General features: G+C 56.9%; 1 protein-coding gene across 1 annotated transcript; it reads right to left on the reverse strand.

Annotated features, from left to right (window-relative positions):
* Window positions 1-1,828: 1,828 nt before the first annotated feature.
* Window positions 1,829-15,716, reverse strand: THOP1 (thimet oligopeptidase 1). Its single transcript, XM_019964517.2, has 13 exons — window positions 15,554-15,716; window positions 13,218-13,430; window positions 10,719-10,867; window positions 9,731-9,838; window positions 9,222-9,324; window positions 7,036-7,196; window positions 6,312-6,447; window positions 5,757-6,123; window positions 5,456-5,657; window positions 3,489-3,675; window positions 3,230-3,358; window positions 2,462-2,598; window positions 1,829-2,310 (listed from the first exon to the last, which is right to left on the reverse strand). Exons 1-13 carry the CDS (start codon window positions 15,567-15,569, stop codon window positions 2,155-2,157), a joined length of 2,064 nt encoding a protein of 687 aa, XP_019820076.2. The 5' UTR covers window positions 15,570-15,716; the 3' UTR covers window positions 1,829-2,154.
* Between the last annotated feature and the right edge of the window lie 1,296 nt (window positions 15,717-17,012).

The raw sequence follows: 17,012 nt of genomic DNA on the forward strand, positions 1-17,012 counted from the left end.
TAGTCCAACTCTCACATCCACACATCACCACTGGAAAAACCATAGCCTTGACTAGATGGATCTTTGTTGGCAAAGTAATGTCTCTGCTTTTGAATATGCTATCTAGGCTGGTCATAACTTTTCTTCCAAGGAGTAAGTGTCTTTTAATTTCATGGCTGCAGTCACCATCTGCAGTGATTTTGGAGCCCCCCAAAATAAAGTCTGACACTGTTTCCACTGTTTCCCCATCTACTTCCCATGAAATGATGGGACCAGATGCCATGATCTTCATTTTCTGAATCAATAAAATATTCAAAAGTGCTTGGTTGTAATTTCTAGCTATGAGTAACAAAATAACCAACTCAAACTACCCTTTTAAGGAGGAAATTTTTCATCTCCCTTAACAGGACATGGAGAGACACTGGAGTAGGGGCATGAAGGGAGGGAGGGAGGGAGGGAGGGGGCATGGAGACAGAAGCAGGTGGAAAGGCCCTGGGGTATCTCCAAACCCTTCCCTCTTCACTTTCCTGCTGGCGTCAGACAGCCTCTGCAGCCACAACTAATGGCTGAGGAGCCTGGAGGAAGGCATAGCAACCCACTCCAGTATTCTTGCCTGGAGAATTTCCACAGATAGAGGAGCCTGGCAGGTTACAGTCCATGGGGTCACAAAGAGTCAGATGTGACTGAGCGTCTGAGCACACTCAAACCTGAATCCCAGGAAGGTGGCAGCCAAGGCTACTCATCCCCTTACCCCCTGCCCGTCCAGGCCTTGAGCTAACCCTGTTTCCTGCTACCATGACACTGAATGAGCAGACATGTGATGTACTTTTAACATACACACCCTTCCAAACGTGGTGTTTGTTCTGAGACTCAACAGAGGCCAGGAGCCTGGGCAGTCCCTGCCCTGTGTCCCCCTGGACCAGAACCACCTCTCCTCCCCATATTTCTGCCATAGCCCTGAGCCAAGTAGGCAGGGACCTGGGTAGGTCCTTGGAGGCTCCTACAAGGTGGGGCGTTCTGCCAGGCTCAGCCTTGGCTGTGCCACATCTCAGGTGGGGTCTCTGAGATGTGGTCAAGGACGCACTCTGGCTAGCAAGTGACAAATGTCTGCCCAAGGTGACTTAAGCAGGAGAGGGGATCCAGTGGCTCAAAGTGCCAAGTGTGCGGTGGCAATGGGGTCCTGGGGAGGCCTGCCCTCATGGCATGGGCTCCTTTGTGCTGAGTGGCCTCTATCTAAGGACAGCTCTGTCTGCCTGACAGCTCATACTCTCCAAGTTTGGGGAGAAAACAGAATTTCTTTCCCCAAACTGCTTCAGCAAAAATCATGGGCCTGACAGCACCAGCCTCAACTGGACTACCTGTCGATGTCTGGGCTGAACCCTGTGGCTGGGGAGATGACCCACATGACCTGCTTTAACCTGGGGCCCCCAACTCCCTCTAGCATGGAGAGGTCCCCAAGGGTGGGGACACCCACGGGCAGTTCAGGATGTGCAGATGAGAGCGGTGCACTGGCCAGTGGCCACTTCTGCTCAACCCAGCTGAGGTGGGTCTCCCAGGAGGCCCCACTCACCCGACAGCCTAACCCTGAGGCTTGAACCCAGAGCTCCACTACCCAGCCCAGGCTGGACCCACTCCCTGTGTTGCCTGTCTATACTGGATCGGGGCCTTCCCTGGCAGTCCAGAGGTTAATACTCTGTGCTTCAAACGTAGGGGGTATGTGTTCGATCCCTGGTCGGGGAACTAGGATCCCGCATGCCATAAGGTGAGGCCAAAAAACTCCAAACAAAAAACAACAAATAGGCCACAGCACTGCTCCTGCGGTGGGAGGGAGGCAGGCAGAGATCAGGACTGAGTCTTTTTTTTTTTAATGGCTGCATTTCAAAGAACTGTTTTTTAACTAGGGAAACTCCCAGGAAAGGGCTGCATTAGTGCAACAAAGAGGAGTCCTGACCAGACAGGAGACTTTCCAAACACCTCCAGATGGAGACCTTTCAGCCCACGTAGGCCGATGGGGACACAGGGACTGGGTGAGGGGGAGAGGGGGAGGGACACGCAGCCCCTCCCCTGCCCTGTCCCTGGGCTGGAGTCCATCACCTGCCCCGACTGGGCACTAAGGCACCTGGGCAGGTAGTGCACGGCCAGGCCCACCAAGGTTGGGGCCAGAGCCCCGTGCCATCAGCAGGCTGGCGGCTCACAGCCCTCCACCTGCAGCCCTTTGCTCAGGAGGAAGGCGTCCTGCTTGGGGTCACGACCCAGGAAGAGCTTCAACATGACACTGGCGTCCTCGGAGCCGCCCGGCCTCAGGATGCAGCTTCTGTAGTCCATGCCGACCTGCCAAGAGGGCACGGGGCTTGAGGAGGGTCGCGCACCCCTCCCTGGCTCCGAAGGGCCCTCGGCATCACCAGGGAGGAAGGACACCCAGCGTCTGGGGGCGTGGGGGGCAGGAGCCCTCAGGGTAAAGGGGCCCAGGCCGGCCTCTCACCTTGCCACTCAGGACGCCCTCCTGCTTGAAGCGCGTGTGGAACATGTCAGCAGAGTATACCTCACTCCATAGGTAGCCATAGTACTGGGCGTCATAGCCACCTGCCAGGTGGCCAAAGGTTGCAGGCATGTTGGTCCCTAGGATGGATGCGGAGAGGCTCTGGTCATGGCCCCTGGGCCCCCTCAGGATTTTTCCCAAGAAAAGGGCCTCGAAGCAGCCCCGTCTGAGGCCCATGCCACAGGAGGGGAACTGGTCTAACACTTCTAGAAAATGGGGGTCTCGTGGGCAACTCACAGAGGGAAATAAGTCTTTGCCCACTTTCTGCTCAAGCTCACAAGGGTTCACCCAGAGCACCTTACAAGATTGGCTGTTCAGGCTCTGATGAGTCAGGGCTCACCTGCGCTGGTCACCGCACTCCCTGAAGGATGTCTTAAGAGGCCCACAGAGGAGTGAACGTCGTGTATATACCAACACACGCATGATCAAACCTCCACTACTCATACATCCGGGTACAAACCCTTTCCTGACCCCCTGGGCTTCTCACAAAGCACGTGCAGAGCCGCCAGCCCACCGTGGCCCCCACGCGCCACAGCTGGAGCAACAGGCCCAAGGCTTGTGGTAGGATGAGCCCAGAGGCCAGCGGCTCCTCCTGGGCCTTGGCTGAAGCCTGTCAAACAGTCCCCACTTCATACATCACTAGATGACCTTCCCCACCTGGGCAGTGGCCACCACCCCGACCCCTAAGGCACCCAGCTGGAGCACGGCTACCTGGCGTGGCGGGGACCCCGAGGATCTCCTGGCACAGGCGGGCGTACTCCTTGGCCGGGTCTGCGGCTGTCTGCGTGTGCAAGGCCTGGTCTACCTTGGCCAGGACGATCTGGCGCAGGTTGAAGAGACCTGGGGGGAGGTGGGGGTGAGGAGATGGGGCGCTGGGTGTGTGTCCGGGCCACTTCCCCCGGGGGGAGGGGAGAAGGCAGTGGGGCGCTGGGTGTTTGGTGTCTGGGCGGCTCCTTCCTCCCCACTGCACCTGTATTGGCCTGGCGGGACTTGATGAGCTTGTCCAGCAGCTCCTGGGGGATGGAGCTGCCCGTGCGGTAGTGCTGGGACATCCGGAGCAGTGGCTCTGCCTCCCACACCCAGTTCTCCAGCATCTGTGACGGGGCCTCCACAAAGTCCCGCTCCACATGCGTCCCGCTGAACATGGCAAACTCGGCCTGTGGGGGGCGGGCGAGCGGGGAACTGTAGGAGGACCCAGACCCCAACCAACCCGGCACACAGGGAGGCAGAGAGCCTGCCGTCCAGCAGGCCACAGCGCCCCTCTCCACCCACAGAGCCCTAGATGCAGTGGATCTAGGTGGCCGGCAACAGTAGGAGCTCCTTTCTCTTCTTTCCTGCATCTTGACGTTCTTTCTGAAGACAAAGTACCTGATGGCAGTGTGGCTGGAACCCAGGCCTGGCAGACACAGGGCCAGGTGGGCTGAGTGACCTGGCATGTTCTTCCTGGGACCCAAGGAGGCAGTCAGATGTCACTGGCTCCTGGGTCACTGGACCCCTGCCTTTGGGTTCCAGCACCAACTGCAAACAAGCGTCCTTCTCACAGTCTACTGACTGCCCCATGTGTGCATTCTCATGTTTCTGGGGGTGATTTCTCTGTTCTAGATGGCCCCCCAGCGTAGGGCTGAAGTGCTATCCAGCGTCTGGGGAGCGAGAAGGCAATGAGGTGCTCACGGAGATAGTGCGTGTGTCAGATGAGCTTTGTCCAGGTGAGGGTCACAGCCCTGCCAGCCAGGGGCTCAGCATGACTGAACCAACAGCTGGTATCAGACCAGGTGTTATTAAATAGAAACCCAGAGCACATGAAGCTGAGTGAGGATCATCCTGAAAACAGGGTGACAAAGACTCACGGGAGGCTGGCTCTGCACAGTCTGCAGGGGTGGTGGCTCAGTAACCGCTCCCTCCACATTCACAGCGACTTTATAGCACAGAACTGCCTTAACACTGAGAATCAGCTCTACTGAGAAAGACATGACGGCTGCGAGGGAGCCATGAGGGTCACTGGCAGAGGAGTGGTTCAGGGACAGCAAGTCATCCCTGAGTGGATCTCGAGGAAGCTGCACAAGGAGAGGGGCGTGAAGGGGGCTAAAGGTGGTGGGGGCGAGGGCTGGGAGACCCCCACCCTCACACCACAGACAGTAACACCAAAATGAAGAGCTCAACTACTAAACTTACAGGAAAAAAATTTAGAAGAAACTCTTTGTGCCTTGAGTTAGAGAAGAATTTGCAAAACGTGCGAGAAAACATTTAACAACTTAAAAGTCAAAACATTCTGCTCAGAAATACAGCAGCAGAGGTCCCTCCACACCCGAAAGCATCCCTCAGCCATGAAAAGGAGAGAAGCCCTGACACTCACAACCACGTGGACGGACCGAGGACACGACGCTCAGTGAGAGGAGCAGACACAGAAGGACACACAGGGTGTGACTCCACTGATGGGAAACGTGCAGAGCAGGCCAATCCACAGACAGACAGTGGGCTCCTGGTGGTCAGGGGCTGGGGGGGAGGGGTTGTGGGTAGTGATAGCTAAGGTGTGTGAGGGACATTTTTGGGGTGATGGAAAATTCCCAGAACAGGGCACTGGGATGGCCACACGGCTTGGTGAGCTGTTCTGAACTGTCCCCTCACGCTCCGGGGCAGCTTGTGTGAGCATGGCTCTCAGGCTGAGGGCTGACTGCAAGAGGGCCGAGCACAAGCACATGTGCAGCCAGGTCCCAGGGATGGACGCTCATCTGGGGGGCCCGATGAGGAAAGTCCCTGGGACTTAACACATAGGGAACCGGCTCCGCTTATGCCTTTACCCAGGGCTCCCAGCTTCCGGAGCCACGAGGACATCCCTTGCTGTTGTTCACATATCCCGGGCATGGGGGTCAGGGACGGAAGCCAGTACCAACCTTCCTGTAGACCACCACGCCCTGCCCTCCACTCCCCCACACCCACCTGGGAGCAGAGCTGGTGCATCACGTGGCCGAACTCGTGGAAGTAGGTCTCCACCTCGTCGTGCTGTAGCAGGGAGGGCGCATCGGGTGTGGGCTTGGTGAAGTTGGCCACCATGGCAGCGATGGCGATCTGGCGGCTCCCGTCCTTCCGTAGGCAGCCTGGCTGCAGGCCAAAGCAGGCCGCGTGCCCATACTTGCCTTCCCTGGGTGGGGACCAGGGACGTGGGGTCAGTCTTGGCCACTGGGGGTGGGCGGAGAGGGTGCCCAGCCCAGCCTGGCTGACGGGTCCCCCGTGCACACACCGAGGGTAGAGGTCCAGGTAGAACTTGCCGATGAGCTTGCCGGAGGCCGCATCCCGCACGGCATAGAGCGCCACGTCCTCGTGCCACACGGCGGCGCCCTCCTCCAGCTGGAAGCTGAGGCCCAGGAGCTCCTGGTAGATGCCCAGCAGCCCGCGGGTCACCACCTGCATGGGAAAGTACTCCTTGAGCAGATTCTGGTCCACACGGTAGCGCGTCTCCTCCACCTGGTTCATATAGTAGCGCATGTCCCAGGCGTTGATGCGCCCGTCAAAAGCCAGGCCGCGCTGCTCGCACTCCGCCCTCTTCAGCTCCAGGATCACCGCCCGCTCCTGCTCCCCGAGTGGCTTCAGCTTCTGCGCCAGCTCATCTGTGGGCGATGGGGGTTGTGTGAGGCTCAGCTACCTCCCTGGGCGACCCCTAGCCCCCACCACTCACCCAACACGGGACCCCCAAGGGTGGACAGAGTGGGGCTCGCAGGCAGCACCTCGTCCAGTTGAGGTGGACCTCAGCCCTCACACCTCCCCCCAGGCACCTGGGGCAAGGGGGCGGGGTTACCTAGGAAAGTGGCCACCACCTGGCTGGTCTTGGCCATGTTCATCTCTAGCACATAGTCGGCGTGTGTGCTGAACCCCAGCAGACGGGACTTCTGAGCCCGCAGCCTCACCAGTTCCCTGAGAATGGCGCAGTTCTCCTAGAGCCCACAGATGGACAGATAGACGGTAGCACTGGAGCCATAGGTCAGGTGTCCGCAAGAGGGCTCTCAGGTTCCTGGCAGCCATGGCTAGTGCCCCCACGATCCACCCCCGCAACCCCCACTGCCCAGATTTCTCTGCACTTGCTCCTGTCATAACACACGGTCTTTATAATCCACGGGGCCTCCCTGGGCTCAGGGCTCTGCCGGCACCTGAGGGCTTCACTCAGCCCCCCCAGCTTGTGGGACAGACACAGAGCAACATTGACTGGGTTCATTTACAAGGAGAAATAGGCCTGTTCACAACAGGAAACCTAACTACACCCAGAAGCTGTTAGAGAACGTCCAGAAGATGAGGGGCCGGGAGCTGGTGGCCAGCAGTGCCGTCTCCACGGCACCAAGGCCCTAACCCAGGATTGCCCCAGTCAAGTCCATGGCCAGGAGAGGGAAGTGCCAACCCCTCCCATCCAGGCCAGCCCTGGGACTGGCAGACTCAACAGCCCTTGGGGCTGAGCCAGACCCAGGGGCGCTGAGAGGAGAGGCCGAGATCGAGCCCCGCTGGGCACTGTGCAATGGGTGGCTCCTTGCCTCCTTGCACCGGCAGTTGAAGGCCTCCTCCACTTTCCTCCGGGTCTCGGGCACGTGGCATTTCTTCAGGAGGGGAAAGTAGTGCGGGTACTTGAGCGTGACCTTCAGTTTCTCATCCTCGGTCTTCTCCAGTGAATTTAGAAAGTCTTCAGGGAGCCCTCCTGTGGGGGCCAAATTGGGGGCTCTGAGGGGACTGGCAGGCTGCCCAGCTGAGGTGGGAGGGGTGGAAGCCCCCGCGGATGGGAGGTGAGGAATGCGATGGCAGGCTGGGCTTCCCCATGCCCTCTGCAAGGGTCTGCACCCAGAGGAGCAATGTTGAGGGCTCTCCCACCTCAAAGCTCTGCTCCCTCAGGATGCCCTCAGGGAGGGGGGAGGTGGAGCTGTGTCCTGTCACCCCAGGTCAGCCTGCACCCCACAACAGGCGCCACCCTGGGACGGCGTGGACTGCTGCCTCCTCCCATGTCCTTCCTGGGTGAGAGGCCACAGCAGGAGGTGGAACCTGCCAGGTGGGTTTCCCAGCTCCGGGTGACTGAGGGACCCGGGAGCAACAGCTCCCTGGCAGCCAGACCTCAGTTCTGACCACCCCGCTGGGGCCACGCCAGGGAGAGGACACAGCAAGCCCAGCTCAGTCCATGTGCAACAGGAGGTGCTTCAAGAACTACAGGGACGCGTCCATTTGAAGGGGCCAAACTGGGACAATGAGCATCTAAGAAAGTGAGGACAGCAAGGACACCCCCAGTGGACAGACCAGGGCCCGGAAGCCCGTGGATGCGAGGACACGGCCGGGGCTGTGGGGGGCTAGTTCTGACACGTGGGAGGACACCCACTAAGACAGGGACAGGACACGAGCCGGTGACAGTGCGAGGAGCTGGAGCCGTCAGGATTCTTAGGAGAAATCACTGATCATGAGGGGAAAACAGCCGACACTACAGAGGCGATGCCGGGTGGAAGTCCTAGAACTTCCACCGGTGGAAGGCCCCACGATGGGGACTTAGAAAAAGAAGACAGGGTTTCATACATGTATACACGACTCTCTCTAGAGGCTGGGGTGGGGAAGAAAACAGAGACACAACACCCTACCTACGTTCCTGTAAAATGACTCTCCAAAGCCTTTCGCAACCCAGAGAAATGACCCGGCATGGCTCCTGCTCAGCAGGGACTGAAACCCTGCCAGGCGGCCACACATGTCCAACTGCCATCCCAGCCCCGTGAGACTGGTCACCGGGCTCTGAGTGGCTGTTCCACGTGCTGGGGGTTCACATTCCTGCCCAGGAGGCCAGGCCGAACTAGCCGGGCCCTGGGCTGGACAGTGGGCAGAAAAGCAGCCCCATAGGACAGTGGACTCCAGAGGCCTGGGATGGCCCTTTGGCCTGAGAACCTTTGGAGCCACATGGGCCTTGCTTCCTGGGACACAACAGTAGGGACAAAAAGTCAGAGTGGCAGAGGTCAGCGTGATGGACCTGAAGCTCCTGCTCAGGACAGAGCACATCTGTGTCCCTGAGTCCCTACTGACCAGAGACCCAGGCAGTATCACAGCGTATGTGACAGCACCCTCGGACTCCCGGGCAGGGCTCACAGGCTATTGCCCACCTGCCTGGATTCTGCAAAATTGTCAGTGTGGGTAAAACGGAAGCAAATCTGTCAACAGGGAAGGCATCTGGAGAGATTAGAATGGAACATGAGGCTGAACTTGAGCTGATTGGGGCCAGAAATGAAAAGCCAGTCATCAGGATGGGTGGGGACCCCATCCCGAGAGGGCCTGTACCTAGGGACACAGGAGGCACCATCCCTGTTGATGGGTCTGGAGGCCCCAGCACAGGAGTTGCACACATACAGGGAGGCCAGGCCCGGGGCATGCATGGGGTCTCCCTGGTACTATTCTCGCCACTTTCCCACAGGCACCAAATTTTCAAAATAAGGCATCTGGGGAAGAAGGTAGAAGCTGAGAAAACCTCCCAGGCCCCAGGCCTTCAAGCCCCCATACACAGCCAGATTGGGAGGACACCATGAGGTTAAAGGATCATACCTCACAGAAAGGGTAGGGCAGAATCTCGGCAGACAGACCCCGGCCCTCTCCAAGGAAGGATCCAGGACCTTGGGCTCCAAACTCCCGGAGTGCCCGTGGTGAAGGCCCTCCCAGGGAATGCTCTCCTCCACCGCCCATCACCCTGTGCACCCTCACGCACCCAGCTCTTCGCGTGTGAACGGTAGGAAGGTCGTGTCCTCGTTCAGGTTCTTGTTGAAGTCGATGCACAGGAGACTCAGCTTCTTCTTGATACTCTTGATTTTCTGATGGAAGAAGACTGTTGTGAGAGTCCAGGGAAATGGAAAGAGTGGGGGTTCTAGATTTGGGGCCCACCAGGGGTTGTGCTGAGCTTAGGTATCTGAAGCCTAGACCCTGACCCCCTGTTCTTGCTTCCCAGTGATCAGTGAAGGACCTGGAAGCAGGGGTGCCCCATAGAGACCACCACTCTCACAGCCCTGGGGAATCTAAGCTTTGGCCATCTTAAGGGACCTAAACTGTTCATTCAGAGTCCATCTGGTTTTCAGAAACAGAAACTGACCAGCCTGGGTTCAGGAACAAGGAGAAGGGGAGCTGAGGAAAGAGCCGGCTCCCCTGGGCCCTGGGCCCTGAGCCAGGGTGGGGGCTGGGCCTGGGCCTAGGCATGAGGGTCATCACAGGCTAGGCTCTCACCTCCTGTGTCTCCTCTGGCAGGTGCAGCCCGTTCCTCCGGCCTAGTTTGATTAATCGCTCCAGGTACCTTGATGCCTCGGGTCTCAGTGAGTCCTTCTGGACCTTCTCCTGGAACAAGAAAACCAAAGAGACATTGCCGAATGCCTGCGAGGCCATGGAGAAGCAGGACGTCATCACTGGAAGGAATGTAGGATGGTGCAGTCGTGCTGGAAGGGAGTTTACAGGTTTCCTGAAAAGCGAAACTTCCTAACAAAGCAGCTATCGCAGGACTCAGCACTGCAGGCCCGAGCACTGACCCAGGGAACCAGATTCAAGTCCACATAGGACCTTGCGTGACTAGGGACAGCCCCAAACCAAAGCTGCTGGGGGCTGCCCCAGGGCAATGGGTGATGGGGCAGCTGTGTCAATGTTAGGACCCTGCTGTGACACTGACTTGTCACAAAATGTGACTTCAGGGACAAGCAGGCAAAGCTCAACTGGGACCTCTCTGAATCATTTCTTCCAACTACATGTGAACCTACAATGGTCTCAATAAACACTTCAGTTAACACCGCCTGTGCTTTCTGAGGCCCCCGCCCCCGAGTCTGCACAAAGTACCCCAGGGCCTTCCTGGTCCCAAGGCGGACATGTCTGGCAGGTTCTAAAAACCACCCACCAGCCATGCGAGGAGCACCTGCAGCCCCCTGACGCGGGCAGCAGTGCTCGGCCGGCACTGCCAGGGAGGCAGGAAATGCACACACCTGTCACTAGTCCCTTCACCTCACGTGGGAGATGGGATGTCCCCTTGAGGTGACCCCAGCAAGGTCAGGGATGTGAGATGACGTGCATGTGGGAAGGCCTTGCACGCCTTTCCTCCTCCCGCTTGTCTCTGTCACGTCTCTAACATTGTCTGTTGTGGTAAAACGGCCCCACTGCCCCCTGCAGGGCTCTGTCCACCTCATGAAGCCGGGGGGCAGGAGGTCCACACTCTGGCCTGGCTCTCGCTCACCTGCAGCCAGACAATCCTCTGGTACACGTCCTGCCTCATGCTCATTTCCACATCGAATTCCGACAGCTTCTTGTCCGCCTCTGTGCTTGCTGTGCGGATGTCCTTGGAGGGAGAGACGTGCTGGGGGAAGTCAAGGATGTTCCTCTGAACTGAAACGGGGAGACAGTACAGGTGAGAGAACGGCCTTGCATTGAAATGGGCAGGTGAAGCCCTGGGCGAGAGACGAGCGTGGTTAACCCTGTCCTCAGGGACTCATGGTCCAGATGGGATGGCACTCAGTTCTGGACACCTCAAGCTGAGAAGGACGGGAACAGGAACAGTATGAGACCAGGAGAGGCTGAAGGGACTCAGCGCCAGAAAGGGCCCCGGCGGCCCATGGCCATGCTGCAGGGCACCAACAATTTTATACTTCAAGGCGCACCACGTGTGTGAGATAGGGGATGTGTGGCAACTGTGAGAACACACGCTTCCGCTGCATCACCATGTGACCCACAGCCCCACTCCCAGGTGGACACCCAAGAGGAGCAGAACACTGTCCACCCAAAAAACTGTCCACACATCATCATAGCAGCGTGATCCATAGTGACCAACCGTGGACACAACCCAGGTATCTGTCGGCAGACGACTAGACACACATGCGCCTCTGCACATGGGAGCATCACTCAGAAATGAAAAGGAGAGAAGCCCTGACACTCGCTACCACAGGGACAGACCCTGAGAAGATGATGCTCAGTGAGAGAAGCAGACACAGAAGGACACACAGGGTGTGACTCCACTGATGGGAAACGTGCAGAGCAGGCTGATCCACAGACACAGAGACTGGGTTCACATTGTCAGGAAGTGACTGCTAATGGAGATGGGGGACCTCTTTGGGGTGATGAAAAGTTCTAGAATTAGATACTGGTGATGGCTGTATATGCTAAATACACTAAAAACCAATGAAATCTAGGCTTTATGTGGGCAGATTACATGGTATGTGAAATGTATCTCAACAGTTCTTTTATACCACCGAGTGGTATACAGGAACTTAGTTGCCCAACCAGGGATTGAACCTGCGCCCCCAGCAGTGGAAGTGTGGAGTCCTAACCATCAGACCATTAGGGAAGCCCCCTTCAACAGAGCAATTTTTTTTAAAGTGTATACTTTTCAGGGGGGAGAGGGGCCTGAAGTACCATCACGGTTTGGTGGCTTCCATGGCCCCAGGCCACTGAGAATGTCCCAGGGCTGGTGGGTCAGCTGCACAGTAGACCCTCCAGAGGTGGTGATCTGCTCAGCTGATTGGACCAAACATGGCAGGGTCTGAGGGGGCCCTGACACCAGCTGCCCGATAGCGAGCCATGAAAAGGACAGAAGCGGCCTCTGTGCATGTGGGATTTGAACGCTGTGACGGCACTGAGCGGACAACAGAACAGCAGAGTGTGGGATTAGTCCGGGCGGCTGGTTGGGCCGAGGGGGCGCGGGAAGGGGCACCAGGCAGGGCTCAGCCTGTACTCAGACAGCCCAACACCCAGCAAAGCAGGGGGAGGGGCTTCCCGGGTGGTCCAGTGGCTAAGACTCCAAACTCCCAATGCAGGGGGCACAGGTTCAATCCCTGGTCTAGGAACTAGATCCCACGTGCTGCATGGCACAGCCCAAAAAAAAAAAAAAAAGTAAAAAAATAATATAATTTGGTCTACTGAGGAGAGATGGAAAGGCCACAGGAGTGGGGGTTGAGAGACCAGATCTTGTCTGGCAGGGTTACGCCCCAGGTGGGAATTTGCACCAACCAGCCTCCAGAGCCTCCTGCTGGAGATGAGAGGGGAGACAGGTCTGCCCCACCCCAGCAGGTGACTGGCGGGCAAAACTGTCCTATGGGCTCTTGATCCACTGCCTGCACCATGGCCCCCACCTCTGAGCCCATGGCACACTGGCCTCCATGGGGTGGCCCCTCTGGAGTCTGAGCATGCAGCCGGGCCCGACACACCCAGCGCCATGCAGCATCAGGGACACGTGAGGCTCCTGCAGCCGGAGTTCAGGGGTTCTAGACGGTTCTCAGAGAACAGCTTTCCCAGAGATGCAGAGACAGGGGTTTCCCTGGCTCAGCGTTCTCTGCCTCATCAGCCTCTGCAGAGGGGGCTTGGGAGGCGGACTGGGGATCTGTCTGACCACACAAAGTTGTAGGACAGACCCCCATAGATAAGAGGAGGGAAGGAACTCCAGAGTGACAAGAAGGGCGCCCCAGGGGATCAGGTTACTCAGAGCACAAGGTGGTGGCTGGGGTCAGAAAACCAAAGGGGACCAAGTTCAGCCGCTCGGAGGAAACAAACAACCCCTGGGACTCCAGTTTCAAGGCTGGCAGGTGAGCTGGTCTGATGACATGGCCCCGGGGGATAGTGCAAGCCAGCCAGGCCTGGCTGTCTCCCGTTGACCAAGGCCCACCAGGGGCCTTTCCCAGCCAGCGCCTCTCTCCACTGGGTCCCTGGGAAGGAGGTGGCGTTGCCAGGTCTGGGCATGGCTCACCTGTGTAGGACACCTCCACGTCAGCCAGCGCCTTGAGCGTGTTCTCGTAGGACACATCCTGGGGCTCCTGGGCGCCCACGCGGTCATACACGCGCTTGGTCTGCTCGATGAGTTCGGTGGTAAGCTCGGCGATCTGCTGGGCACTCAGGTCCCACCGGAGGTGGTTCACGGCTGAGCACGGCGCCACCACGTCCAGGGCATCCCCTGTGCAGGCTGGACCCGGGAGACAGACCCCACACCCAGCAGGTCAGTGTCAGGCCTGCAATCAGGGTCAGAGTAACAGGGTTGGGGGAGACCCCAGGGCTGTGTGTGGACGTGTGGCACAATTGGTCCTCAAACTTAAGGGGATCCTGCCCCCAGGGAACACTGTGGTTGTCACAATCAGGGAGTGATACCACTGCATCATTGGGGTCAGGCATGCTGCTCAACACCCCAAAGTGCCCAGGACAGCCCTCGCAGGAAGACTCAGCCCCCAAAGTCATCAGTGCTGAGCACACACCTGCGTTTCACTGAAAGAACACCTGCCTGCAGGGTGGAACCCCGAGTTCCCTGAATGTGACATGTGTACTGTGTTATTTTTCTAAAAGAGGGGGAAGCCCTGACAATTAAGACTTCCCTAGCCCCCACACCTCCACCCCCTCCCCCCGCCCCCACCAAGAGTTTTCTGGATGAGAGTCTGGTCTCCACTGACAGCTGTCACTTAAAAATCTTTGGGCAGTATTCTGCAGTGTACTTGCCTCACTGGGTTCCAAGACAGTTCTGTCCTCCGCACCCTAGGTTGCCCCATGTCACAGATGGGAACCCTGAGATAGCCTGATCCCATAGCCAGCAAGCGATAAGGATGGTTGAAAGTCAAGCAGCCTACTTCTCCTCCCATGCCTTGAACTAGCAGATGGCGCTCACCCCATCTTTGGAAATCTGCACACCCTGTGGTTGTCGGGTCCTGTCCCCTTTTCAGGGCTCCACTCAGGATTAAAGTTCAAACCCTTTATCAGAGTCTACACCTGCAGTTGCCAAACACTGTCGCAATTGTTTCTGTCTAGCCCCTGAGCTAAAGGTGATTCTGCTGTGACCAAGAAGTTGTGTGGCCTGCCTGCCAAGTCTAAACCACTTGGCCCTACACAGACAGGTTCACTGACCCCTGCTCTACTTGGTCCAGACTCTACTGGGTCCAGCACAGCAGGTTTGGCCAGCTGGTTTGGTCAATTTCTCTGTGCCTGGACACACAGGCTTTTTCTTCGAGAAGTTTCCTGAGCCTTCTTACAGTTGTCCCCTCTGCCCAGAGCCCTACCATATCAGTTCTCCTTTTCACATCCCTTTCTCAGAGAGGGCCCTGATGGCGTTCCTGTAGCATCTGTAGGTTGGCAACGGCTATAGAGAAGGCAATGGCACCCCACTCCAGTACTCTTGCCTGGAGAATCCCAGGGACAGAGGAGCCTAGTGGGCTGCTGTCTATGGGGTCGCACAGAGTCGGACATGACTGAAGCGACTTAGCAGCAGTAGCAGCAGCAGGGTTTGAAAACTTTGAGCAGGCATGTTTGTAAACATTCACTGTCACCTACGTGCCAGGTCTCTAACAATCCTGAACCAAAGAAAGCAGACTACATTCCTGCCTTACGGCGGCCTGAATAACGGTAATTATGATTATCATCAATATAGGCTGCAGAGGATAGGTTGGGCAAGACAAAATTCGAGGTGGCCCTACTCAACATCCTGGGTGACTTCCTAAAACACGGTTGGTATGCAGGTGACATTGCTCCCCTAAAGGAAAACCCTTCTGTGGTGCCCCATTGTGCTTCACATAAAAGGACCTGCAGCTGTGCTTTAGCCAAAATGACTTATTGCTCCCCAAACGTCTTACTGGTGTGCTTGCCTCCCTCGCGATTCCCACCACCTGGGACAGCTGCTTCTCCCCACCAAATCCAAGCTGAATGAAATGCCACCTCCTCCGAGAAGCCCTCCAGGACCGCCCCCCCCTAAAGAAGCACCACCAGCCATGGCACCGATCACTGTCTAAAGCCCCCGCTTGCTTTTTGCCTGTCGAACGTCCGGCTGTGGACCTAAGTCTAGAACTCCCTTGGAGTTCACCTCAGGGCAGACCCATCCTCAGGAGAAGTAACGGAGTTTGCCGAATGAGTGAAGCGCTGAAAAACCTGAATCATTCATTCGGCAACCGAGGGGGCGGGGTTCCAAGCTCGCCGACCCCCATCCCCAGCCTGGGCCGAGGTCACTCGAGGGTCACTGGCTCCGTTCTAAGGCCCCAGGGGCGACCCCGGGGGAGGGGCATAGGGCTCCCGGGTCCGACGAGCGGGGCCACACCAAGAAACGGCCTGTACCTGCAGGAGGCTTCATAGCTGGCGGGTGTGCACCGGCGGCCCCTGCTTCCACCTGGTCCGTGTCCGCACAGCGGCCAGCAGCCTCCTTCCGCCCACTCAGAGAACGCAAATGTCCACACCGAGGCGCCCGCCGCACGCGCGCTCACTGAATGCTGGGAGACTCGTGCGCTGGAGAGCAGGGCGCTTGCGCGCCCTAGCTCCGCCCAAAGCCCGTGGCGGTGCTCCAGATGGCTGACTCACTCTGCGCCTGCGCCGGGACCACCCCCGTCCGTCATTTGTTCTCGGTTGTGAGAGGGTGGAGCTTTCGGGGAGGCGAGGAACAGGCGTTTCCGTGGAAACCCGCACAGCTGGCGCCTCCGAGCTTTTTATCTGGGCTCTTTCTGGCAGTAGTTGGCTTGGGCTTCCAGCTCCTGTATTAATTTATATTAGCCTCCTTTCTACATTAGTTGTGTATTTGTGTAGCTTTACAACTTTTCTCCCTTAAGTAAGGTCATCCGTGATCGCTTACCTTGTCTCAGGCGCTTATCCCATTCGAGTATCTGATGAATAAAGAAGGTGCGCCACATACATTAGCTGAAACCAGTTGGTCAATAAAATTAAACACACATTTACTTAAAAAACAAAAATGTGTGTAAGCAAAGTAAGTTGTTGAGAAAGCTTCAGAAAACGGATCCAGGACTTCAAACAACAGGTGTTTTTAAACAGTGAAGTTGCCTGACCTAGGGATTATTGGTTAAAACAGAATCTTGAGGCGGTCCAGAGGTTAGGACTCCACTCTTTAACGTTGGTGTTGGACAGGGAGGCCTGGCGTGCTGCTGTTCATGGGGTTGCAAAGAGTCGGACAGGACTGAGCGACTGAACTGAACTGAACTTTCACTGAAGGGGGCGCAGGTTTGATTCCTTCTCCGTAGGGCCCCAAAGAGTCGGACACGACTGAGCATGCACGTATGCATAGGAAACTAAGCGCAGTGCGCAAAAAAAACCCCAAAATATCAACCTTGAACCACCTGAGTCACCCAGAAACTCACGAGAATTAAATATGCCCCCAAACCCACCTCCTTTATTTATCCTTCATTTCTGCAAAAGAAATGAAAATACCCTGGGATGTTAAGTGTGCGTTTTAAGTAGGATAAAAATGAATTGGGAGAACATTTCTGGCAACTTTCACCCTAATGACGGTCACTTAGTAGGGAATTTCCCATTACCCACCCTCGATTTTTTTCTCTCTTGAGACCGTCAAGTTTAATTCTATGTTAGTCTTCATTTTCGCTGTTTCCTATAGCTGAGTGCTTTTCTCCTGTTCTTCAAATTCACCTGTGGGAGAGAGACCCTCCCTAATCATCCCAGCCAATTTACCCGCCAAACACAACACACCACGTTTTCTTCATAGTGCTTGCCATTGAGTAAAATCTGTTCATTTATATACTAGTTTGTGGCTCAGAGGGTAAAGCGTCTGCCT

The sequence above is a fragment of the Bos indicus genome, chromosome 7 (assembly GCF_029378745.1).
Source record: "Bos indicus isolate NIAB-ARS_2022 breed Sahiwal x Tharparkar chromosome 7, NIAB-ARS_B.indTharparkar_mat_pri_1.0, whole genome shotgun sequence".
In the NCBI taxonomy this organism is placed as follows: Eukaryota; Metazoa; Chordata; class Mammalia; order Artiodactyla; family Bovidae; genus Bos; species Bos indicus.

What these genes read in the sequence shown, in the direction of transcription:
- THOP1 (XM_019964517.2), bottom strand. An exon ending in CGTGGAGGTGTCCTACACAG is followed by an intron (nt 10,868 to 13,217) that starts GTGAGCCATGCC and finishes TCCCCGTTTCAG; the next exon opens with TTCAGAGGAACATCCTTGAC. An exon ending in TCAACTGCCGGTGCAAGGAG is followed by an intron (nt 6,448 to 7,035) that starts GCAAGGAGCCAC and finishes TGTGGGCTCTAG; the next exon opens with GAGAACTGCGCCATTCTCAG.